Source organism: Abramis brama (assembly GCF_963993115.1).
Source record: "Abramis brama genome assembly, chromosome: 4".
NCBI classification, from domain to species: Eukaryota; Metazoa; Chordata; class Actinopteri; order Cypriniformes; family Leuciscidae; genus Abramis; species Abramis brama.
Genome location: NC_139966.1, coordinates 29861862 through 29887510, shown reverse-complemented (window position 1 = coordinate 29887510; position 25649 = coordinate 29861862). Strand labels below are relative to the sequence as shown.

General features: G+C 39.1%; 1 protein-coding gene across 2 annotated transcripts; it reads left to right on the top strand.

Moving 5' to 3' along the window:
- Window positions 1-5961: 5961 nt before the first annotated feature.
- LOC311081282 (uncharacterized protein) lies at window positions 5962-25135 on the top strand. 2 transcript variants are annotated; one of them, XM_084111750.1, is made up of 10 exons: window positions 5962-6014; window positions 6582-6878; window positions 8224-8334; window positions 8546-8687; window positions 9070-9259; window positions 10515-10586; window positions 18790-20872; window positions 21338-21418; window positions 24601-24642; window positions 24722-25135. In XM_084111750.1, the coding sequence occupies exons 2-10, from the start codon at window positions 6626-6628 to the stop codon at window positions 24943-24945; spliced, it is 3198 nt and encodes a 1065-aa protein (XP_083967876.1). In that variant the 5' UTR covers window positions 5962-6014; window positions 6582-6625; the 3' UTR covers window positions 24946-25135. The 2 variants fall into 2 exon arrangements, with proteins under 2 accessions (XP_083967876.1, XP_083967877.1); XM_084111751.1 differs by lacking the exon at window positions 24601-24642.
- Window positions 25136-25649: the final 514 nt, after the last annotated feature.

The following is a 25649-nucleotide window of genomic DNA, read 5'->3' as shown; positions in this document are numbered from 1 at the left end:
ACAGATAAAGTTAAAGGGACAATGTGTAGGTTTTTAGGTATTTTATTATCTAAAATCAATATTTTTATTCTTAAATATGTCCTCAATGGTGTACAAATATCTCTGCCAATGATCTGACTTATCCTCGTAAACAAAGAATTTATTATCTTTATATACATGGGACGGGTAGGTCCACGGAGGCTTCCATGTAGTTCCGTGATCTTGAAAAACTATAACAGCAGAGAGGGACAAAAAGTACTAGGCCAACACGTTTCCACAACGCGTTTTCGTTCAGAGCCAGCCAGTCACATGACGTGACTGAAATCAGCAGAAACGGAGGAGCAGAGCAGTGAGAGGCGCTTGTCACTGCCCCGGCAAGTTTAAAAGGCTGCACTGTACGGTTATTTATAATGGAGGACCATACATATGCTGAGTCACAGGATAAGGAGAACTTGTCGTTGAAAAAGTCCAAAATAGATCATAAAAGGAAACGTGATTACAAAAAAACAAGGGTTAATGTCGGGATAGCTTTTTCCAGGTGGAAAGAGCTAATGCAGGAGAAAGCTTTCAAAAGAGACGCTGAAGTTGCCTGCTTTCTTCTCGACAGGTAAGTCAATGTTACAGTCTTAATTACAAGCTTTTTTTCATTGCTTGGTTGTGTACTTTATTATATAGACAGACAGTAGGAACTCGATGAAGTGCTATTAGAAGACATTCTGTCATAGCTTTTTGGTACATAACGGCTACCGTAGATGCAACACGCATTCGAAAAAGCGAGGCGCTGGAGAGCGCTACTCGTTTGAATGCAAAATACAATTTCACCACTAGATGGGAGAAATTCCTACACAATGTCCCTTTAATGCTAAAAATCTATGCTAACTTGAAGCTATCCTAACTGATGCAATACTAACTAACTATGCTTCTAACAATACTACACTAACAACTATGCTAATTAACTACCTAGGCTACACAAAATAATTTCAAATAAATATATAAATACCGCCTAAAAAAAAAAAGTAAGCTGGGAACTATGGTTACGCAATACTCGTTCCCTCTTCTAGAGAGAACCGAGGTTACATTAGGTAACGTTCTCTTACGAGAGGTTCTCTCGTATTGCGTAAGTTGCTTACGCTACGTGAACCCCTTGTCAACGCTGTGTGCGCCGAGCATCCAGCACATGAATCCCAGGGAGACCGGGGAAAAACATTCTGCTGGAACAGGTGGCCGGTCGGAGAGATGGGCCAACACAGTACAAAGCACTTCACTCAGTGTATAAAATAGAGCGGCGCAACCGGTCTATAAGTATATATCAGTGCAAAACAGTGGGGCCGGCAGCGCGAGCCCACACAGTACATAAGCACACATTAGGGTAAGAAAAGAGCGACATCATCGGTCTTTTACGAAGAGAATAACCCCCCGCGCAACAGAGTGGAAGACGGGCGGCCAGCAGCACGGGCCAGCACCGGTAAACAGCGCGTAACGGGGAATGAGAAACAGAGCGGCCCAGCCGGTCTGAGTATAAAACACTTCACCCTAAGTACCATACCAGAAATATCGCCAGCATGTGAACGTAGTCTGCACATAAACGACTGGGCAGAGCATACATGTCACTTATACTGACAGCAATTTAGCCTGTAAGGCGGGAACTTCCAGGTTATAAAACCTCACGAATGTCGATGGGGAGGCCCAGCCCGCTGCCATACAAATATCGTGGATAGAAATTCCACTGGAGCAGGCCCACGAAGAGGCCATGCCTCTAGTAGAGTGGGCTCTGATACCCAGAGGGCACTGCAGGTGTTTGGAGGCATAAGCTGCTGCAATCGCATCCACTATCCACCTGGACAGGCTCTGTTTCGAGGCGGCGAGACCCTTGGTGCGTCCGCCGAAGGAAACAAAGAGCTGCTCGGAACGCCTGAAAGTGGCGGAGCGCGTGATGTAAACTCTCAGCACCCTGACAGGGCATAGGAGGTTATCACTGTCCCCATTATCGGATGCTGGCAGAGCCGAAAGGGAAATGATTTGTGCCCTAAAAGGGGTTCCAATCGCTTTGGGGATGTAACCGTGTCTCGGTCTGAGAATGACTCTCGAGTCGTTCGGTCCGAACTCAAGACATGCAGGGCTAACAGATAGCGCGTGCAAATCCCCCACGCGTTTTACTGAAGACAGAGTTATCAGAAAAACGGTTTTGAGCGACAGGTACTTTAAATCCACGGATTCAAGCGGTTCAAAGGGAAAAGCCTTCAGGGCCTCCAGGACCAAGGACAGATCCCAAATAGGAACCGAGGGGGACCGCGGGGGATTCATCCGTCTAGCTCCTCTGAGGAAGCGGATAATAAGCTCGTTCCTTCCTATTGCCTGGCCGCGCGTCGTTTCAGCGAACGCTGCAATAGCCGCCACATACACTTTGAGCGTGGAAGGGGACCTGCCCTTGTCCAACAGCTCTTGTAGGAAGGAGAGCACCCGTGGGACCCCACATGCACGTGGATCCAAGCTCTTAGTAGCGCACCATTTAGAAAACACAGACCATTTAGATGCGTAGAGCCGTCTCGTGGAGGAAGCTCTAGACTGCGTGATCGTGTTCACAACCCCTTCTGGCAGGTCAACGGGTATCCGTTGATTACCCATGCATGCAGAGACCATCGTTCTGGATGGGGATGCCAGATCGATCCACCGGCTTGAGAGAGGAGATCCTTTCTCACCGGGATCAGCCATGGGGATGAGTGCGACAGCCTCACTAGCTCTGGGTACCAGGTTTGGTTCTCCCAACGCGGGGCTATAAGAAGCACTGGGTGGTGCGTTTCCCTGATCCTCGTAATGACCTGTGGTAACAGGGAGATCGGGGGAAAAGCGTACAGCGGGAGGCTGGGCCATGTCTGGGACAGCGCGTCCTCGCTTTTCGAGAAAAATTTTGGGCAGTGAGCGTTGTCTCGACGCAAAGAGGTCGACCTCCGCTCTGCCGAATAGGCGCCAGAGAAACTGGACTGTCTGGGGGTGCAGGGACCATTCTCCCGGGGGAATGATGTCTCTGGACAGTCTGTCTGGACCGAGATTCAGGTGGCCCGGCACGTGCGTGGCTCTCAGCGAGCGCAACGAGCGGTGAGCCCACACGAGAAGGCGTTCTGTCAGCTTGCACAGGTTCCTGGATCTGACACCGCCCTGTCGGTTCACATAGGATACCACGGACATGTTGTCCGAGCGGACTAGCACATGGTGATCCTGTATGAATGGGAGGAAGCGCTTGAGCGCGTTCTCGACCGCTATCATCTCCAAACAGTTTATGTGGAGGCATTTCTCCTGGTCTGACCACAGGCCAAAGACCGGTTTGCCCTCGAAAAGAGCGCCCCGACCTGAGGTGGAAGCGTCCGTCGAGATAACTTTGCGGTGTGAGATGGCTCCCATTGTCACTCCCCGCTGGTACCAGTCGGCCACTAACCAGGGCTTCAGTGCTGAAACACAGCTCTGAGTCACTCTGATTCAAATGCCGCCGGAAGCCCAGGCTCTGTGAGGCACTCGGGCATTCAGCCAGCGTTGTAGCGGGCGCATACGTAACAGACCCAGCTGAAGCACTGCTGCAGCTGAAGCCATACAACCCAGCATCCTCTGAAATGTCTTGAGAGGTGTGGTGCTGCCCGGCTGGAAGGACGCGGCCAGGTGTCGAATGCAGCGCGCGCGCTGTGTCGACAGGCGGGCCGTCATTGCCACAGTGTCCAGATCCAAACCCAGAAAAGAGGTTGATTGACTGGGCACTAATGAGCTCTTGGTCCAGTTGACCGTGAGCCCCAGGCTGTCCAGGTGGCTTAGAAGCACTGTTCTGTGGGCGATGAGTTCTGTGCTAGAATTAGCCAATCGTCCAAGTAGTTCAGAATTCGCATTCCCCGACCCCTCAGGGGAGCGAGAGCCGTGTCCATGCACTTCGTAAATGTACGGGGTGCCAACGACAGGCCGAAAGGCAGGACGGTGTACTGATATACCTGACCGTCGAAGGCGAATCTCAAGAATGGCCTGTGACGGGGTATTATCTGGATCTGAAAGTACGCGTCTTTTAGATCGAGAGATATAAACCAGTCCCTCGGGCGAATTTGCGTGAGAATTTGCCTGGTTGTGAGCATTTTGAACGGTCTTCTCATAAGAGTCTTGTTCAAACGTCTAGATCCAAAATTGGTCTGAGAACTCCGTCCTTCTTGGGAACGAGGAAATAACGGCTGTAAAAGCCCGACTCGCTCATAGAAGGGGAAACCGGTTCTATAGCCCCTTTGCACAGAAGTGTAGCTATTTCTGCTCGAAGTAGATGTGCTACTTCTCCATTCACTCTCGTCTCGGTACGCGCCTGAAAGCTACACTTCTGTTATATACACACTGGCCACACCCATCTTGACGGTTAGAAGGGTGTGGAGGGCGCAAAGCGCCCTCATTGGAGGCCACGTTTCACGAGGCTCACTGACAGGCTTAAGCAGTTGCCGCCGAGCAGCCAATGAGCACGCTTATACAGCCTGCCTTGGTCTGCCGGCTGCCGCACTGCGTTGACAATGAATACAAAATTAAGGATCATTTTTGGCTTCAGATCTCGAAGAAAGAAGACTTTCCCGTAGCGTAAGCAACTTACGCAATACGAGAGAACCTCTCGTAAGAGAACTGAAATGTTAAAGTGGGTTATTTTTTATGTCCATATATCATATATATGTTTAAACGAGAAACAAGCCACAAAAAAAAAATTGGGCCGTTTTTTGTGCATTCTCACGGTTTTTGACGAGGTTTTGGGCTGGGTTAGCTGGCAACCCTGAGTGTTTCACTGCTTTAGTCTGACTTCATGACTGCAGCGCGACAGTTCGATCTCTTGATGCTGCTGCAGATTCAGTCTCCTGAACTTCTCCGAAGAGGTTCCTACAGGTGTAACTGGATATTGAATGTTTTTTGTTCTCAAAACTGTAACTTTACCAATATAAAAAGTATATATATAGATTTTTTTTTCTGTACTCCTGTGATGGATTTACCTGTAGAGTTCCAGTGTTTCTAGTAAAGTGGTCATTGCATCTAGAAACTGAACACCATTCACTGTTAATAAGGGTAGAGGAGTAACAACTGAATATGCTATCATATATTTGCCAATTACAGAAAATGAAAATGTATGACATTTTAATTATAAACAAAATTGCTCATATAAAAGAGCATTAAATCAATAAGATCAAAGACAGACCATACATTCCTAAAAGAAGACAGATTTGTTATTTTTCACTATGTATCTGTATTCCATAGTGTTATTATTTTGGGTAATAAAAATCATGTTTGTAAATCAGTTTCCAGTAAATGAGTATCTGTTCCTTAATCTGAAAGCTAGTCACATTTCAGCACAAATTCCATACCACCAATTTTATTAAAGGTAATGAAATTAAAACCAGATGTCATTACCATTAAAATAAATAATTTTAACCAATTTAATTTATGTTTTCACAGTCAAAATCAATTGTTTTAAACCCACCATCAGTGTAATCCTTTACAGTCATGGACCTTTGATGATATGCACTTTAATCTAGACAGATTTAGATTTTATTTATTGGCATATATTCTGTGGAGAAACTGAGATGGAATAGAATAAAATAAAAATAATAAGGATTCAGTTTTAGTTCTTAAATTAAATAGTAGATCTCTCTGCAACCACAAATTTAATTAACTACAAATTCTTAATGGGTTTGAAATATTCAAGTTCTTTCCAATCATTTGTAATATGAATACTTAATTTTATTCATGATTGAGAATATCACACATGCTTTGTAGTTGATATTATAATTGCAATCACTTCACACTTTCTTACTTAGATATAAACCAGAAGCTTTTGAAAAAATCTCAGTGGTATTAATAGCTTTGGGAATCTGTGATTTATCCTTTGAATCAATCCTTTATCTTTTCATTTGAATGTGTTTTCTGTATGGGGATTTCTATTATTTGTATCTTGTGAACGGGACTTTTATTTTGGTCATGACGACATGATGTCATAAGACTGCGCCGCGCTCCTGCATCTGTGATTCGGCTGAAGAAAGGTTTGTGTTTTTAATCATTTAAAGTGTATAAAACGGTACAATCCAATGAAATAATTATTTTTAATGTAACATTATAATGTATCTAATATGAATGAACATAGTTTTTATGCATCCACACATTAATTCAAAAGGTGCGTCTAATTTCGCTCCGTATATTGTGAAGCACTTCATCGTAAACACGCTGTTTGATCACTACAACTTGCTTTTCGAAACAAATTCAGATTCAATTGAAACAAAAAGGACACCTGCAGTACAACAGTGAAAATGCAACAGGAACAAAAACACAAATAACAAAAACTGCCAATGTTTTCATGAAAGTGTAGTCTATTAAATATAATCTACAAATCAATACATATTGATTGTAAACCTTAAATGTCTAAATATTAATTGTCTGTATTCTGTGTTCCTTTATTCATTTGTAATGTTAGTTTTGAGGTTTTTGTCTAATCAGGTCATCAACTCTCACTCTGACTCTTACCTGTGCCGTGCGCTGCACTACTGAACTAGAGCTCAGAGATTTAGTTTACATTTATTTTTCTTTCTGTTAATTATTCTCATCTTAAACAGGACGATATGTCTAAACACTCAAACTCCTGAAGCAGCTGAGATCTATGGAACACATTATTATAAAGATGGAGAGTGAAGAATTCAGGATTGAAGAAGTATTCAGTGTGAAACAAGAAGATACTGAGGAACAAACAAAGATGGCGATTATTAAAGAGGAGAGTGAAGAATTCAGGATTGAAGAAGTATTTAGTGTGAAACAAGAAGATACTGAGGAACAAACAAAGATGGCGATTATTAAAGAGGAGAGTGGTGAAATGAAGATGGAAGAAACATTCAGAGTGAAACAAGAAGATACAGGTTGGTTTCATTCTCAAAGTCTTTCTTCAGTCATTCTGTGTCATGCTTCTCTTTATATTTACTTCATGAAACTCATGACAAAATTAATGACTTATCACAGATTAACTTTTTGAGTCGGAGACAAATGCGCTTTTCATATATCACAACTATACAGTTTTCAGCCACATAATCACCGTTTTAGGTTTCAGACATTTAAATACACAAACACTAGCAAAACAATACATTTCAGGGCTCGACATTAAGCCTTTTCATGTGCTTGTAAATATGAGTAAATCTGCTTCGGAGTAAATCTGTCATTCACTTGTCAGAGTAAAAAAGTTGCTTGTCTGGATTTTTTTTTGTGTGTGTGTGTTGTAAATATAATTTATTCTGACACAATATTCTCATCTCATCAGTGTTCAATCAGCTTTGATATTTAAATCTGCATATTGTAAAATCTGCACCTTTATCTGCGAACCTCAACAGCACAACATTGTTACCATCAGTAATACATTTATTATCCACTATTGATCCTAATTTACAATAAATGTCATAAAATCATAATTATTGTCTCATTTAGTGATTCCCTAATTATTTTTTTGTTATTGACGTTCTAATACGGCTACTTGTCCGGTCAGGAAATTCAAATTCTCTTTTACTTGAAGCGGCAATAATAATCCATTCAAATGTAATTTGCTGATGTGTTTTATTTATATCAGACACACATTGTGTAGGTAACTACATATTAAGGTCACTCCATTCTTCTCTCATGTCACCAACCACTTAGTTTCATTTATTTTGGGAGAAACTGATGAATTTATGTGTTGTAAATCCGACAGATAGGATTCTCTGACCTGCGGCGTAAACTAAAATGGCGCCGCGATCAAAACGCATTCACTTATACGTATTAGTTGATGACATGGTTAGCCGGTTTCTGGCTGAAACCGTCGGGCTGCATGATTTAGGGGATATCATAAATCTATTTGTAATCTTTCTGGTTAATATTGCAATTTAACATTCCCCAAAAATGACAAAGAACACGGCATGTTCAGAGCCAGATAAGACCCTGAAGTAGGTACTCAGACTTGGTCAATCTGCCTTTGTCTCTATGGCATATGGTTGTTACTGTCTAGCTGGACGAAAACTCTGAACGTAGAAGTGTTCGGGAATGTCTCTTTCCTCACAAACTGGCGGCTCAGAACGTGCTCGTATCTGTTGATGACTCACAAGCTGTTGACCCAGATCATAGAATCTGTTGTTGTCTCTCAAATTTTTTATTTATTGATATAGACTTCACTACAGTCTGACAATAATGTACTGTATATATATATAAAAACATACTCATTGTTTTATGTAATGTTTTCAGTCTACATGGTAAGAACGAAGAGAATAACACCTGAGCAGGATGCAAAAGAACACATATTGTCAGGCAAAGACAAAGCCTTCATTGAGGGACGACAAATCAACACATTTAAAGGTACGTTTATGTTCAGACTGCAGGCAAATCAGAATCAGGCACCATTGACTTCCATAGTATTTTTTCCTACTATGGAAGTCCTTCTATTTTCACTTACTGCACTTCATATTACATTACACATTTTTAGAGGATTTAACTGTTTAAAATAAGTTGGTTAGTTTTGTAACAAATAGGTGCACTTGGGTTCATGTTTTATTTTTTGCCCTTTTAGGGAGAGGTGTGTTTGCACTTGAGCACATTGAACCATCCACCTTTGTTGTTGAATACCGTGGGATTCTCTCTCAAAGTAAACATGTTGAAGATGCTCAAGGCAACTACTTGTTTGACTTCACATGGAATGGAACACGTTATTGGTAAGCTGGCTGTTTTTTGGTTTATTTATTTTTGGTTCATATTCAGAGCAAAGTGTGTTGTATGTCATTCTAAAAAAAACTAAAATAATTAAGATTATTATTACGATAGCAGCTTTGCTAGGGTTCTTATAACATTAGGAACTTATAAGTTAGTGATAATCAATAACATGGTTATTGTTCAGCTGGGTGATTCAGGGGTATTATTATTATTATTTTACCTTAAGTGGATCATCTCACCTATTAAATTATTAGAAAGGGAAGTTAACTGTCACCATGTATTTTTTGAATATAGGTTTAAACCTCAGACATATATAATGTTCAGTCAGAACTTTGTTTCAGTTAGGAATGTTTTAAGTTTCTTACTGCATTATTTTTCTCACAGCATAGATGCAACAAAAGAGGACGGTTCAATTGGACGACTGGTGAATGATCACAGAAATTCAAATTGCAAAGTCAAGACAATAATTGTTGATGGAAGGCCACACCTGTGCCTATTTAGTATAAGAGATATCTTTCCAGATGAGGAGGTCACATGCAACTATGGGGATTCCTCTCGGCCCTGGCATTTAAGCGTGAGTCTCTTAAAGGGGTCATATTATGCCCTTTTACAAAGTCTTGATTTTGTTTTTGGGGTGTTCTAGAATGTTTTCATGCTTGCTTGTTCAAAAAAACACTTTATTTTTCACATATTTTGCATTACAGCTCCTCTCTCCCCAGTAGAGATGCGCGGATGGGCTATTATTTCAACCGCATCACAAAACTCACATCATCCGTCCGCCATCCATCTGCACCAATGTTTTTTGACCAATTTTCAAAGACGCACCCGCCCTCCATCCGCTGATTGTTTTAAAGTCTATGGGCGATGCAAGGCGCTGCTGACGCGAGCCGTGAGGCTAGAAAGCTCTTGCCTGTTCTAGAAAGGATACTGATCTAATGCAGCAAAGATATTTAAAGGCTATAGTCCCTACTAGTATAGCCTATTGGCCATGTTGTATTCCCAGAATATCAGCAGTGAACTCCGTCTCTGATCGGCGCACAGGGACAAAATATAAATAAATAGCCTAAATAAAACGCAGGTAATGTAGGTAGCAATATTTAACAATGTATACATTTTTTTTTCATTTGATTGGTTCAACCACCACCTGCCCGAATTTAATTAAAATATTATTTTTCGTCACGTCATCCGCCCAACCACGGAGTCCGCGGCTGTAACCGCCAACTGCGCATCTCTACTCCTCAGTCTGGCTTAAAACTTGCTGTGATTGGTTAGCTGGCCTAGTGTGTTGTAATTGGCAGCGTTTAGCGCGTGTTTGGAAAATGTTTCGCCCCTCCTTAACTGTGAGTTCTTCTCTAGTGTAAATATTGAGAATGCAGTCAATTTTAAAACCAATTTGAGCCCCATTCAGACCCTAACAATGTTAACGAACAAGAGGATTGTCTAGAACAGATTTCACGCACAGACTTTGCAAGCACAGATATCACAGGACATTTCAGAGTGGTATGTTTTTTGTAATTTTCGTATACATACGATATACTATGTATATATACATAGATACGATGTTATCCACCATTTAAACGTAACATTTGTTGGAAAACTAAGGTAATACAAACAGTAATCGATCACAAAACCAAGGTTAATTTTCCTAAGGAGCTTTTTATCACTGAAAATTCAACCATGATATGATACAGATTATTGAAACATTTCTGCATGTCTGCTTTGTGCATGACATAGCCATAAAAGTGACAGTAGATATTTAAACTTTGGTTGATACTAGAATTAGTTGTGGTGGCCATCTGGCAAACATATGTTCTTTCTCACAATTACAGGAATTGTGTGACAAGACATCAGTGGCTGTGACTGAACACAGTGTGAATCCTTCCTCATCAGTTAAAGATAAAGTAAGTGAGCGTATGCTCCTTAATTGTTTACTTCTCTTTGACACTGGCAGTGTTAAGTGTAGGATGGTTGGGCATCATACTAGGCTTTTCTTTACATGGACTGTTGTCTTAAAGACGTTGTGACGTCTCAACCTTGAGTAAAATATACCTCGCTCTGTTCATTCATTTTCATTACTTGTGACGCTGGTATTCTTTTACATCACCATGTACATATTTTAGGGCTGTCAAAATGGCTGAAAAGCTAAATTCAAATTTCTTTCTTAAATATTTGCAAAATTCAAATTATATTAGAATTCTAAAGGCAATACTTAATGTTAAGAGGAAATAAGTACTGTATTGTCTCTCATGCCCACAAGAGAGCGCAAGCGAGTGCAATAAGTAAATATAAACCAAATCAAGCATCGCATCTTTTATTGAAATGAAATGACATTCACTTTTTAAAGTGCATTAACTTTTGAAACAATTGTTCTTAAATAAAAATGTATTTCTTTAATTAGGGATGCACCGATACCATTTTTTCAGAATCGATCCGATATCAAAAATTCTGAGTATCGACCGATACGGATCTGATACCAGCGCAGTGGGGTTTTTTTTATCAAGTAGAATTTCTATAACTCTGTGTTGAACTGATAATCACTATTTTGTGTGTTAAACACAATCTACTTAATACAGACAACTTCATTATAAAGAAAAACAACAACAACAAAAAATATATGATCATAATCTGACATAAATGCTATTATAAACTAGATTAGTGGATAATTCAGCAGTAAAATTTAGTCTAGAAAAATCACGAGTGCACAATAATTAGGGATGTCCCGATCAGGGTTTTTTGCCCTCGAGTCCGAGTCCGAGTCATTTGATTTTGAGTATCTACCGATACCGAGTCCCGATCCGATACTTAATACATAAAAAAAGAATAAAGAAGAGCAAAAAACAGATCCAGGATGTTCCTTATTTTTTATTTAATTCACCTTATTTTAACATTCAACAACTCTGTTAACAAACAGAGCACTTCTGTGAGGTAGCTTGAACAATCAAGTAATAAATAAATTCTTCACTTTTGGACTTTAGTGCAACAGTAAATATAAAAAAAGTCTAATATATAAACAAATAGCACCTCAACTTAAAATACCCAGCAGGCATGTAAATAAATAAAAAAATAAAGTGCCACAGTGTTTGCAAAGCCAGTAATGTGCTTTTAGGAACTGCACTCGCCGGTTTCACACTGCACGCGTTAGCAGAGCGCTCAGCGCGTATTTTTTTCGGCGCCCATGTTAACAGATTAGAGCATTCACACCGCACGCAGAGGCGGCAGCGCGTAGCAGGAGCAGAGCAGAAGCAGCAGTGCCGCAATCGTTTCGGCGCAGAGTCTATTTTTGCTGCGCCGCTTACGCTGAATTAAAGTGATATGCATTGATCATGGCCAAAATACACCGCAGTTTTATCCAAAAAGTGCATTGATGATATCTATTGTGTTTTAAACAGTCGATCAAATGACCAACATCAATTTAAAAAGAAAACAAATGTCCAAAAACAAACTTGTTGCCAGAACAATAAAAACAAAGATGAACCAAAAGTTATATTTATGAAATTATTAATAAAATAAGCTTCTTGACAAGTATTTTCTCTTAAATGTATTTGAAAATGAAATAAAGCAATGCCAACTTATCCATTATAGAGTAGGCTACTCTGTCTGTACACAACCCGCGGTTCAGCCGTGTGTGACAAACGCTGCCAGTGTGAAAGCAAAACGCGCGTGTCCTGCTCCTGCTCACCATATGCACTGCTCCTGCGCTGCTTACGCTCTGCTAACACGTGCAGTGTGAAACCGGCGTAACTCTGTGCCACCGCATAACTATAGATGTGTTAAATAATAATGAGAATATATATATACATATATATCCGAGTCCTGATCAGGAGGTAACGTCCGATTCCGATCGAGTCTGAAACCAGGTGATCGGGCCCGATTTCCGATCACGTGATCGGATCGGGACATTCCTAACAATAATTGTATAAAATTTTAACATTTTGTGAAAAAAACGTTTAGTGGGGAACAAATAAGAGACAATAAAGGTGGGCGTACACGGTGCGAGTTCGGACCAGGTTCGGACACTCGGGAGGTCGTGAGATATTGCACACGTTGCAAGTCCGTTTAACTGATAATCGCGTCAAAGCAGCTGGTACACGGCACGACTGTCCTGCACAAATTTTATCCCAAGCCGGCAGCAATCACGTGAGCTTTCGCGCTAAACACAGAGACCGTCAATGTTGCATGCAGGCAAAGCTTCAGATAGAAAAAATGACAGAAATGTGTGTGCAAATGATTTGTTGTAAAGCAGAGAACAGTAGCCATTCCTTTCAACATAAAAACTTGAGAGAGAGAGAGAGAGAGAGAGAGAGAGAGAGAGGTGTGTGTGTGTGTGTGTGAGTGTGAGAGAGAGACAGTGTATGCGCACGCTGTATGGTTGCTGCCACTGAGGTATAGCCCCATCGACGTGGTTGTGTATGATTTAGCAATAGCTCGTAATAGAGTGCCGAAGTTATGACGTCACTTTGTAGGCCAAAACGCGGAAGTGAGTTAGCATTTTAGCACTACCGGTTCCCTCGCCCTAAAGTCTATGGGTTTTTTGAATGGGTTTTTGCTAAATCGCCTGAAATAAGGTCTGTGGTTAACAAAGCCTCTAAATATTTTCACGTTTTGATCTATGACATAAAACACACCAGTTATAACCTGCTTGTGATTTTTTTTAAACTTTATTGTGTCTTAAAAACGGTGGTTGCTAACAAGTTGCTAAAAGGGACTACATCCTTTGGCGGGGACTTTAGACGTCATCATGACAAACATGAAATCTCTCACGACCCCGCGTTCCAGCTTCACGGTCTTAGAAGTTTACCTTTCAGTTAATATACATAACGTTATTTTTGTTTTGTCCCGAGATGCAACCACAAGTCATCGAATGAAATCTCGTTTGACCATTTTCCGTCCGATGTTACCAAGCGGAGACTCTGGGTTCGTGCCAGATGGAGTAAAAAAGGCTAGCAGTAGCAAGAATAAGCGTTTTTCATAACCAAATCAACAGCTAAAATACCTTTTGTCTTTCTCTTAAAATATCTAAAAGCTTGTTTACTTTGCCACTGTTTAATAGATTAGATCCGCTGCAGTTTTATTAAAGGCTAACGTTACGTTGAGAAATGTGTTTAATTAAAATATTCAAAGTAATACCTGGTTTATTGACTTTTATTGTAACTTGTTTGGATATAATTATAGAAAGGGTGGGTCCTGCACCCTGATATTTGTGAACTTGGCTTTTACCCACTTATAATAATATGATTGTATTTGTAAACAGCATTACCAGTAGTTAAGGCATTAGGTAACAATGATATTAATCTTTGTTATTTTAGTAGTAAATGTTAACTATATTTAATGTGCTATATAAACGTGGACAATTCCCAGAGAACACGCTGATATGTATAGCCTTAATGCACTGCAAGCTATCAGGGACCAGTGGATTAAGGCCCTGTCCCATTTCTCCCCCCTTAAAACTTCCACTTGGTTTTGAGTGCCCTCAAAAGTAAAGTCCCCTCAACGAGGGGAAGTGGAGTTGAAGATCTTTCCCTATGAAATGGGACACCACTATATGCAAATTATATACATGCACATAACTATCCCAGTTATGATCAGGATATAAGTATCCATAATAATATGCTAGAAATCTAATAAAGTAATCAAATGTAAAATAACACAGCATAGTTTATTATAGATAGATTAATGCTCATTAAAGCTAAAGTTATTCATTCAAGAGCTGGGAGAAATTTTCTTTTTGCCTTTAGTTGTTTTATTCACATTAAAGGTGTAATCATTCGCAGGTTTATTAGACACTGCCACTTTAAGACCGAATGCAGATCTAATAATACACATTTTCTCCCAACTATTCCACAACCAACTCCCATTTAAGACATAAACTGTGTTAAAGTGAATCTCCAAACCGGTCATTTAGCCATATTTTTGTCTGTATTTGGTTGTTTAGACGCGCACATGAAACCCAAAGTATAGTTTGCTTGTCTAGTTGCAGTCCGTTTCCGAACGTGCGCCGCCATGGGAACAGGGTCAACGTCTCTTGCGCAGATCATTGTGCTTATAATTTTAATAGCTCTTTTTACAATCAAACACCTCCCGCAATTTATAATCAGCAGACACTGCATTTTACAACCATCACAGATTGTGCTCAGTGCTGTTTGGGTTTAACGTTAGGGAGAAGTGACAGAAGAAAGTGAAGAAAAAGATGAAGCACTAGACGAACGCAGCTATTTTTTAATAGTTTTACCTCACGTCTTCTTTTTATAATAATTGGAAGCCAACATCAAAAATAAAATTAGATTAACTACCCAGATAAGATGTATATTTGATGGGCAGACTCTCTTGAAGCACTCGGCAGATATCAACATCGTATAGATAGCTTCGTGAAATATTTTCTAACATTAGTGTTCAAAACTTTACAGTCCATTGGATGTGCATCAAACTATATCATATTCCAACATATTTAGAAATTTTAACATGCTTATTTGCGAAAATATAATTACAATTCAATTGTTCCTTTCCAGCGGTGTCCGCCATCTTGTTTAAAAAAATTTACCGGCTTGCTGAGCCCGCAAGGTATCCTGGGTAATTTCATCTTCCACTTCGTTTTAAGCCTGCATCGGACCGCACTATGTTTTGAGGGTTGATTTTAAGGGGAGAATAGCACTCCCCCTTGCTCTTTAGAGTATTGGGACACCCTACCCCTACACGAGAACGCGCAAAAACAAGGGTTAGGGCAGAAATCTAGGGTAAGGGGAGGTATTGGGACAGGCCCATAATGCACTGTAAGTTGCCTGTCTGACACACAAATTAAATGTTAAACTATTGTATACTACTTGTATACTATTGTAACTACACTCCAGTCAGCTCACAGTAATGTGAATGTGAGAGAAAATTTACTACACTGGCTCTCACATTGGGGCTTGTGGATTACCAGGTAAAAATATATAGAAAATGTTAACAAAATTAGTATATGTGGTTTATTTAGGGAACATATATGGTTTAATTATAATATATTATAATAATGTTTGGAATTTAACTGTGTTATGCTTGTTCAGAGATTATTTGTATAGTTATCTTAAATACATAGAACACTATTATAACTCCTCTATCTCTCCCTAGTTTTACTTACCGAGACTCGATTAACCTTGTCCCTCATGCTGGCCCTTACAATACCGGCAAGTAAACCAGAATCTAAGCTGCACTGTTCATGTCCAGATTTATAGTGGTTCTCTCCTCGATCTATGGTTTTTCTATCGTCTAAGAAAAAGGACTGGAAATTGATACGGCCATAACGTTAGTGCTTCTGAGAAAGCGCGTTTTTTCCTGGCGAATTAGCAAATGGTATGCAAACATACAATCAAACATAATACAGTGAAAGATAATCTTTAAAGTTTATTTGGGGCACAATGATCAGGCATAATAATCTTAATCACAAAGAAAATAATATTAAGGTTTATATAAACTAACAAAATAATAAACGAATAAATAAAACATTAACAAAAGATAAAAAAAATCTCAGAGAGGCACGCATAAACAAAATTAGTTTCTAACATTTTTGGAAAAAACGAATGGGCAATATTTCTCATGAAAAAGTGGATAAGTGTTCATACCATAGACTGTAAAAATAGGTTCATACCATAGACTGTAAAAATAGGTTCATACACAGCGCAGATCATAATGAGCGAGCGTGTTTTTTAAATAAAGTTTGAAGAAGCTTGATGATGACGTTGATCCGCGACCATGGTGTGCTGTAGTCCGTTTATAGCCTACTGTTAGCATTTTATATCTGACGGCTTTATTTAGGCTTCAAAATGTATAAATTTTGGATTAGCTTGTAAAGATTATCTTGATAGACAAAACGTGTTAGGGTCACAACTCTTTGTTGAACACAGATCTTATTTTTTGCGATTTTCCAAAAGTCTATGGGGAAAATGCATTGCTTTTCGATCGAGGGAACCCATGCGCCGCTAACTTCCGGGTTGTCCTACAAAATGACGTCATAACTTCGGCACTCTATTCCTCTCACACGCTGCGAGCCGCGACCATGCGAGCATCACCGATTCCACTCGATTTCTCCCGAGTGAAAAAAATCATCTGCGAGCTCGTAAAAACAGCAAAAATCGCACCGTGTACGCCCGCCTTAAGTGTAACACTAAATCTGGTAATACGTTACACATTGCTCTTTGTATTGTTGTAAAATACATTCATGAAAAACAAGATAACAAAAATCAAAAATATCAATTATTTTATATATAACCTACTATAAAATTGAGACATGTTTTAAATGTATAGCACAGCTGTTTAATGAGGTAGCAACATATGATAGATAGGACAGAACAAGAATGGCTATTAATAATCTTTCATTGCATCACTGTATTATATGAAAGGCTCCAATACAGTGCGGCACAAAGCGTTTATGCGCAGAATGATGCGCTTGAAGCAACATGAGTCGCAGCGCGCAGCGCGTCGAGTCTGCATTGAAAAGTTTAAAGCACAAAGAAAATACTGATGCGTACTGTATTATACAGTATCTATCTATGCAATAGTCTATTCAGCATTTTCTTTTAACAGTTTTAAATTTCAGTTACTGTGTGCATGAAGAACAAATAGTGCTCTGACTTTCTACCGGGTGTCTGTTAGATCACAACACTGGAGTAAAGTAACATGATGAAGGTACAGCAATAAAGTCCAGCAAGATAAAGTTGTTTTATGCGAAACCATAGACCTTTATCTACAGATCAAGTATAATAATGGTAACATTGAATCATCTTGGAGAGTTTCATGGTGTTAACTGTCGTAACCGAACGCGACGCGCTGTTTGAATGCTGAATGAAGAATGATTGATTGCCGCAGCTGAGGGAAACGTTTACGTGATCTTGAATTTAATGACTTAAATATGAATTTCTATCTCACATTATACTATATAATGGCTTCAGAACACTTATAATATTGTGCACGAAAACTTATGGTGCTTTATAATGTTTGTGTGCCTTTTGTGGGGCTTAACAATAACACAGAATAGTATACGCACAATATCGGATTTGGATCGGCCTCGTCTGACCGATACCCGATCCGCCAAAAACGGCAGTATCGGAGCCGATACCGATACTGAGTATCGGATCGGTGCATCCCTATCTTTAATGTGCATGCTAGGAAAATTAGGTTACAATAGTGCATAAAACTGTGTTTGTGCATCAGTAACCTGAGAAAACACGCTACAACAGAGCGTAATGTACTATATGAACACAAACTGCCATTCAGAAACAATCCACATCTACTCACTACACATCTACATATTGTTCGTCAAAAACACCATATGGTTAACTTGATCTGCAGCGAGTGCGGAACGCTTTTTGTTTTCAGCTGAAGAAAACACACACTCAGCTCTGACCGATGTCCCAAGAATAGACAAGTATGACATTGCACGATTTTTGCCACAACTGAGAGGGTTTTTGTCAGTAGTTAGCCCTTTCTGGCATTTTTCAAATTAACAGTCAGTTACGTCATCATTATGTCTCGTGCACCTCTTGACACCAAAAATTTGAATGCACTGTTTTTTTGTTGTTGTTGTTGTTTTTTTGTTTTTTTTTTACGAATATTCAAAAAAAAAAAAAAAAAAAACATTTATTTGACAGCCCTAACACATTTTCAAGTTTGTTGACTTGAACTTCATCAAAAGTGTACTGGACTATAAGTAAGGGATAATGTAGAGCGAGGCGGTTATTATAGCGAATACAACCCCGACAGGCTGATCAGGACCCCGACGCAAAGCGGAGCCATGTAATAACCCACTTATTACATGGCTACCTACCAAATAAATCAATAATTTGACACAAAATATTGATTTAAAAAGGAGTTTATTGATTTTTAAAACGATTATATTGCTTCCGCTAAAGAAAATAGTCCATTCTCTCTCTACGGTTAGAATCCTGCGTCCATAGCAACGCTCTGTTTTTCATGGCAACGGTGTGTTATCCTTAGCCAGCGGTCTGTTATCAAGAAATAACAGACCACATTCTACATTAGAATTCAACCAAGCCATGTAATAGACAGGGTATATTATTTTGTGTTTTTGTTATTATTTTGATATTAGTTTTGTCTTTTTTTTTTTTTTTTTAGCCAGACGTTGAATTTTCCAGTTTTGAAGAATCTAGCTCTGATGAAGAGGATTCTTCTTATGCTGATAAAAACACTGAAGAATCCTCCTCTGATGACTTCATCCCGGACTCTAAACAAAATAACAATATTGCTGATAGTCTATCTGTCAATACATGGAATCCACCATGTTATAAGTCCACACCAGCTGTTTCAGAGTCTTCTATGAGGGCAAAGAGTGTGCCACCACAACCCATTCACTGTTCTTCCACCGAGCAAGAAATGGCTAGTGACCGATCCAGTTCTGCTCAAGACCTCATATGTGATGATCATGATACTACCACAAACAATATTGACATTCAGAGTTTTAAGAGAACACCGGCAGTGTCTTCTTATGAACAGTCAGAGACTGGCAATATGCCAGAAAACACTTTTTCCACCCACAAAAACTACTGTTATGTCTGCAAGAAACCTCAGTCTAAAATTGCCCGTCACTTTCAAAAGCATCAAGACAGTGAGACAGAAATTGCTGCCGCATTCTTGCTCCCTAAACACTCCCAGGACAGAAAAAGGTTACTTGAGAAATTACGAAACCGAGGCAACTATTTACATAATCAAGAGGTTATGGGAAGTAAAAGTGGACCACTGAAAGTTAGAAGGCGGCCAGGAAGATCAGAAATTGAACTGAGTGCCAAAACATATGTTCACTGTGTATACTGTAAAGGCCTGTTTGTTCGCAAGGAGCTGTGGCGCCATGCACACAGATGCCCTTCAAACACGTTTTCAGAGTCTGAAGCAACTAATAAGGCCAAAGTCTTAGTTTTGGCTGATATCGCAGAGTCAACATTCTCCCACGCAATATCTCCAGAGGTGTGGAAGATTTTGGGAAATATGAAGAATGATGACATTTCATCTGTAGTTCGAAATGATTTCCTCATACTGCAGTTCAGTCAGTGTCTTTACAACAAGCTTGGAAGTGATCCAACAAAATCCGAATACATCAGACAGAAGGTTCGGGAAACGGGCAAACTCTTGCTAAGCTTGAGAACAAAATGCTCCATATTTAATTTCGAAGATGCTGTGAAACCGAACAATTTTTGTAAAGTCGTTGAGGCTGTGAAAGATGTCGCTGGTTACGATGAAAAGAGCCAGTCGTATAAGACACCAAGCCTTGCGCTGAAGTTAGGACGTTCACTCAAGAAGATCGGTGACATCATTCTCTGCAGGGCCATTGCAGCAGAGGATGATGGTATGACAAAAGCAGCGGCGCGATTCAAACGACTGTGCTCAAGTGAGTGGGCAGAACATGTCTCCCATGCTGCTTTTGATACTTCGAGCAAATCAAAGTTCAACAAACCATCAACTATACCGTTCACACATGATGTGCAGCTTCTCTACCAGCACATGGAGAAAAAATCAGCTGATGCTTTTGAAAGCCTAAAAAATCATGAGTCTTCACAAACATATGCAGAACTTGCCAAAGTGACACTTGCACAAGTAATAATCTTTAATAGACGCCGTGCAGGAGAGGTTTCAAAAATGTCACTTGAGTGTTTCAGGAAAAGAGACCAGACTGAGCTCCATGATGATAAAGCAGTTGGTCTCTCTCCTTTTGAGCAAAAAATGTCCAAGAATTTCAGCAGAGTGGAAATAATGGGCAAGAACGGGAGAAAAGTTGCAATTTTGTTAAACTCTGAACTTGTCAAAGCAATAAAACTTCTTGTGGTCAAGAGAGATGCATGTGAAATAGACGGGGACAACCCCTTCCTATTTGGAAGACCAAAGTGCTCACCCACCAGCTTCTTCAGAGGACAAGACTGCATCAGGCTTTTTGCAAGTCAGTGTGGTGCACAGCACCCAGAATACCTCAGGTCTACACAGCTCCGTGAGCAGGTGGCAACAGTGTCCCAGATTCTTAATCTGAAGGATAATGAGCTTGATCAATTAGCCAACTTTTTGGGCCTTGACATTCGGGTCCATAGAGACTATTATCGGTTGCCAGATGCAACAGTAGATATTGCAAAAATTTCAAAGCTGCTCTTGGCAATGGAGAAAGGAACTCTTGCAAATTTCCAAGGAAAGTCTCTTGATGAAATTGAGATAGAAGGTATGTGCATGATTTTATATAATAATAATAATAATAATGTTACAGTAAAGCACTGGTTCCCAAACCTGTCCTGGAGTACCCCGAACACTGCACGTTTTCTTTGTCTCCCTAATCAAACACACCTGATTCAACTCATCAGCTCATTAACCCATGTGATAATGAGCTGATGATTTGAATCAGGTGTGTTTGATTAGGGAGACAAAGAAAACGTGCAGTGTTGGGGGTACTTCAGGACAGGTTTGGGAACCACTGCAGTAAAGTAACATGAAAATTCTAAATTACTTGTAGAGAAAAACTTTAGAGCTAATTTGTAGTTTTTAAAATGTTACTCAGAAAAATATGTTTTTGAGGTGAATTAAATTATTTATTTATTTATTTTTTAGAGTACCTCTTATTTCTATAGATAATGGAAGTTTAGGAATTATATATGTGTACTAATGCATGTGTCGGGGTGTTTTTCTTTAGATGAAATTGATCTGGAATTAGATGAGGAAGAAATAAGCGATGAAGATGACGAAGAGTCCGAGACTATCCCTGGAGTAAGAGGTATGTAATGCAGGGTTTTTCCTGGCTCAAAACGAGGAGGAGGTGGTAAAATCCTGATAATGTATTTTAATGTATTTTAATAATAAGCTAATTAAATTAGTATTTTTCGTAGACCATCATATAGCCTACTGTGTTTCCCACAATATTTTTGTGAGTGCAGGCATATTTTCGCTGCTAAAACAGAACAAAAACAGTCATTGCGACTAAAATGTAAGTGACTTAATTTTAACTATTTGTTTATTGAACTGTTATGGAATCAATGTCTCAGTTTCAGTCATTATGTTATTCAGGAAAACAGCTCTCTGGTTGTGTGATGATTCTTAACTGTATAATATGTTATAAATAACTGCGCGAGCCTCAACAGCGCAACTTTGTTATCAGTAGTCCTACATTAGGTAGGCCTATATTATCAACTATAGGCTATCAAATACCACTTACATTAAATTAAATAAAATCAGAATCATCCTTGTGTTTTCAGTGATTCCCTAGTGTTACAAACCTTCTTTGGCTCAGAAGGTATTTTAGAAGGGGAACATTAAACCAATTCAGACACACCAGTCACTCTTTATCACTGAATGAAATGAGAACCAAGAGAGACACAACAAAATCAAGTAAACTTATTTAATAAAAGATAAAGTAATTCATATTTTACATATGTTATTTACATTGTTTACATTTACATTATTATTATTATTATTATTATTATTATTATGAACAAAACAAAACGGAAGGAGCAAAAGGGAAAACAGGATTGTGCCAAACAAAAATAACAATAAAAAAGGAACTAACTAAACCATTTATATCTAATCCTAAACTAAAAAAAAGAAAGATCAAAGAAAAAGTATTCAACGTCCGTGACGTCGTAACTAAACTACTCTAACGAATAAAACAAAAATACAGAGGGTGGCACAAATCCCTAACCTAGTGTATATAGACAAAACTCCACCTAACTGTGTAAATGTATGTCACGTGACGGCCTTACCTATCCCCTCTCCTCCTTCCCGCTTACCCAGCTTTGAAGAGCTGTTTAAATCTTTCAGGGCTCACATATAAGAAGTTTTTGGGGCAATCAAAAGCAAGGCACAAATAACATGACACACTACATACTTAACAAAACTAAATCAATCAAAAAGAAACAAACACATCATAAGACAGAACCAAACAAAAAGTCTCTCTCTCGCTGGCAGTAGCATGTTCCTTAAGTAGGGGAGGTGTCAAGCATCAGGATGATGAGGATCCCACCTCACATGGCAAACCCACTCAACTCATTACGAATGACTGACAGGCAAAACAGCCAATCAGCGACGGCCTGTGAAAGTAAAAGTAAGAGTAAGAGAGACAAGAGACCAAAAAGAGAAACACAAAACACACCAAAAACACTATAAACCTCCCTAAGGACGTAACACCTAGTTATTTTTTTATTTTATATTAAAACTTGTTTTAATCAGGGCATTTGTCCGGTTGGGCAAGTTCCTTGAACTAGTAGGGTGTACTCACTTTTGTTGCCAGGTATTTTGACAATAATGGCTGTATGTTGAGTTATTTTCAGAGAACAGTAAATCTGTACTGCTATACAAGCAGCACATTGACTACCCTAAAATATATCCAAGTTTCATTAATATAGTATTGTCCCTTGAGAAGATATACTAAAATGGTTGCTGAAATGTGAGGGTTGTATTCACTTTTGTGAGATACTGTGTGTGTGTGTGTGTATGTATGTATATATATATATATATATATATATATATATATATATATATATATATTAGTGCTGTCAAAGTTAGCGCGTTAATAACACGTTAACGCCAAATCTTATTAACGGCACTATTTTTTTTTACGCACGATTAACAGCAGCGCGTATTTTCTGTTTGACCCGTGGCCCAACCCCTATTTGGAGAAATGGAGATACACAGTGTTGCCAACTTAGCGACATTGCAGACCCCTTTAGCGATTTTATTTTATTTTATTTGTATTTTTTTTCTTCAAAAAAGCGCCCAAACTTTTAGTTTCTGAGAATCTACCGGTACTTACTCCGGTACTGCTCTCCCAGCACACGCGCGCATCTCTCTCTCTCTCTCTCTCTCTCTCTCTCTCTCTCTCTCTCTCTCTCTCTCTCTCTCTCTCTCTCTCTCTCTCTCTCTCTCTCTCTCTCTCTCTCTCTCTCTCTCTCTCTCTCTCTCTCTCTCTCTCTCTCTCTCTCTCTCTCTCTGCAGCGCTTTAATTCAGTTAAACACAGATATTATGTTGCTTCTCTAATTTTACATGCAAGTATAGCCGAGATCACAGCACATATGTCTTTATCTTATGTGTATTTGATTTCATCAGACGACGGCTCGATTATCAGGATTTTTGTGCAGATTAAGATCTTGGAAGGGAGAGCTGGTTATGTCTTAATGAGTCGCATTTCAGTCACTATTTCATATTCATTCCGTTGTTTGACTACAGAAACAGTAAAATATACCAATGAAAACAGTTTTATTGAGAATTTAGCTTTATCAAAATGGGCACAGAGAGAGACAAACTAATGTAATAATAAATAATAAATGTACATTTAGCATTTTCAGAAGAGCTGCCCTATCATGCAAAAATCTAAACATATTTGTGTTAGTAAATTGCTCAGTGCAAAGAAAGAGAAGTAATGGGAACCTGGTATTTCTTTGTTCTTTCTACATGTGTCTAAAAGACATGAACAAGTTGACAAGACATAAACAAAACATCTATGACCTTTGAAACATGTCTCGTCTTCATGCTCTATGTTGACTATGGTTTCAATAATAAACATACATTTGCATAAAGCATCCATATTTATCCATGCCCATGTTGATTAGAGTATTACAAACTTGAAAAGTATTAATTTAAGGTACATTTAGAACAAATAAAAAATGTGCGATTAATCGCGAGTTAACTCATGACAATCATGCGATTAATCGTGATTACATTTTTTAATCGATTGACAGCCCTAAAATATATATATATATATATATATATAATACACACACACACACACACACACACACACACATATGCTTCCACAGTAATTCAGTGTAAATGTGGTCCTTGTCATTTTACTCTGGACCAGAAACTAGTTTTCTGTGTGCCATCAGCTGATATTTGAGGTGTTCTGAAACCATTTGCATTGTAGGGCTGGAATACATTTTAATTGTTGCTTTGTTCCCCCTCAGGAAAAATTAAAAAAAATCAGGATGAAACTGATAACCGCAGAGGTATTTAAACATTTGGGTATTTAAAAGTTATTCAAAGTACATAAAGGTATGTATATATTTATGTTTGTTTGTTTTGCAGAGACCAAATTGAGGAAAATTGTGAGAAGGCAATGGAGCCCAAATGAAGTGAATGCTGTCATGAAACATTTCAAAGTCCATATTTCAAAGGGACACCTCGCAACAACGGCAGAGTGTGCGCGGTGCAAGACTGCAGAGGGCACTGTTCTGAGAGAAAGAACGGTCCAGAATATAAGGGATTTCGTGAGGAACCGAGGTTTGAGGTTGAAAAATAAATGTTCTTAGAGATATCAGTGATGCCTTTTAATGTCTGTGGCTTTTGTTCTGTAAAGTTCTCTAAAGTGTTGCTCTAAAGTCTTATTAAGCAGAAGAGGCTGACTCAGGACTATACTTGGTGTCGAAGACATCTTTTTATTTGCTTTTGTTGAAACATTGTTTTTATAGAAATTTACAAATAAATGCATTTTTATTGGAAGGCAACATAATTTGATTTTATTTCCACTGGTGCTGTGATGCTGAGGTAATTTTGAGGCCCATTCCCTGATGCACTTTAGTCCCATAAAGGTCTGATGTTTATATCAGTTTTTTTTATTATTTTATTATTGCCCTTTCAGTTTAATTTTGGTTTTATTGGTTGTCTAGTTTTATTACTTCATCTTATTGACCTTTATCCTGGTTGGAGAAAATTCAATCATCAAAGATCAGCATGTTGTACACTTCAGACAAGACTAGTTAATTTAACTTGTATTTTGCACCCAATGGCTGATATAGCAACACACACACCTAAGGAAATAGTGCAACAATGTACTATTACTTTTGCAGGTTTAGTAACCGTGTGTGTGTGTGTGTGTGTGTGTGTGTGTGTGTGTGTGTGTGTGTGTGTGTGTGTTTTTTCTTCTGTACTGTGTCTGTAAATGCAGTTCCACTTATCAATGATTACATTGTGAATGACCTAATGATGGACACACAACAGTGTCATGAATATTTCT

What these genes read in the sequence shown, in the direction of transcription:
- LOC311081282 (XM_084111750.1), top strand. Translation starts at nt 6,626, where the DNA reads ATGGAACACATTATTATAAAGATGGAGAGTGAAGAATTCAGGATTGAA. An exon ending in CTCGGCCCTGGCATTTAAGC is followed by an intron (nt 9,260 to 10,514) that starts GTGAGTCTCTTA and finishes TCACAATTACAG; the next exon opens with GAATTGTGTGACAAGACATC. An exon ending in CCTCATCAGTTAAAGATAAA is followed by an intron (nt 10,587 to 18,789) that starts GTAAGTGAGCGT and finishes TTTTTTTTTTAG; the next exon opens with CCAGACGTTGAATTTTCCAG.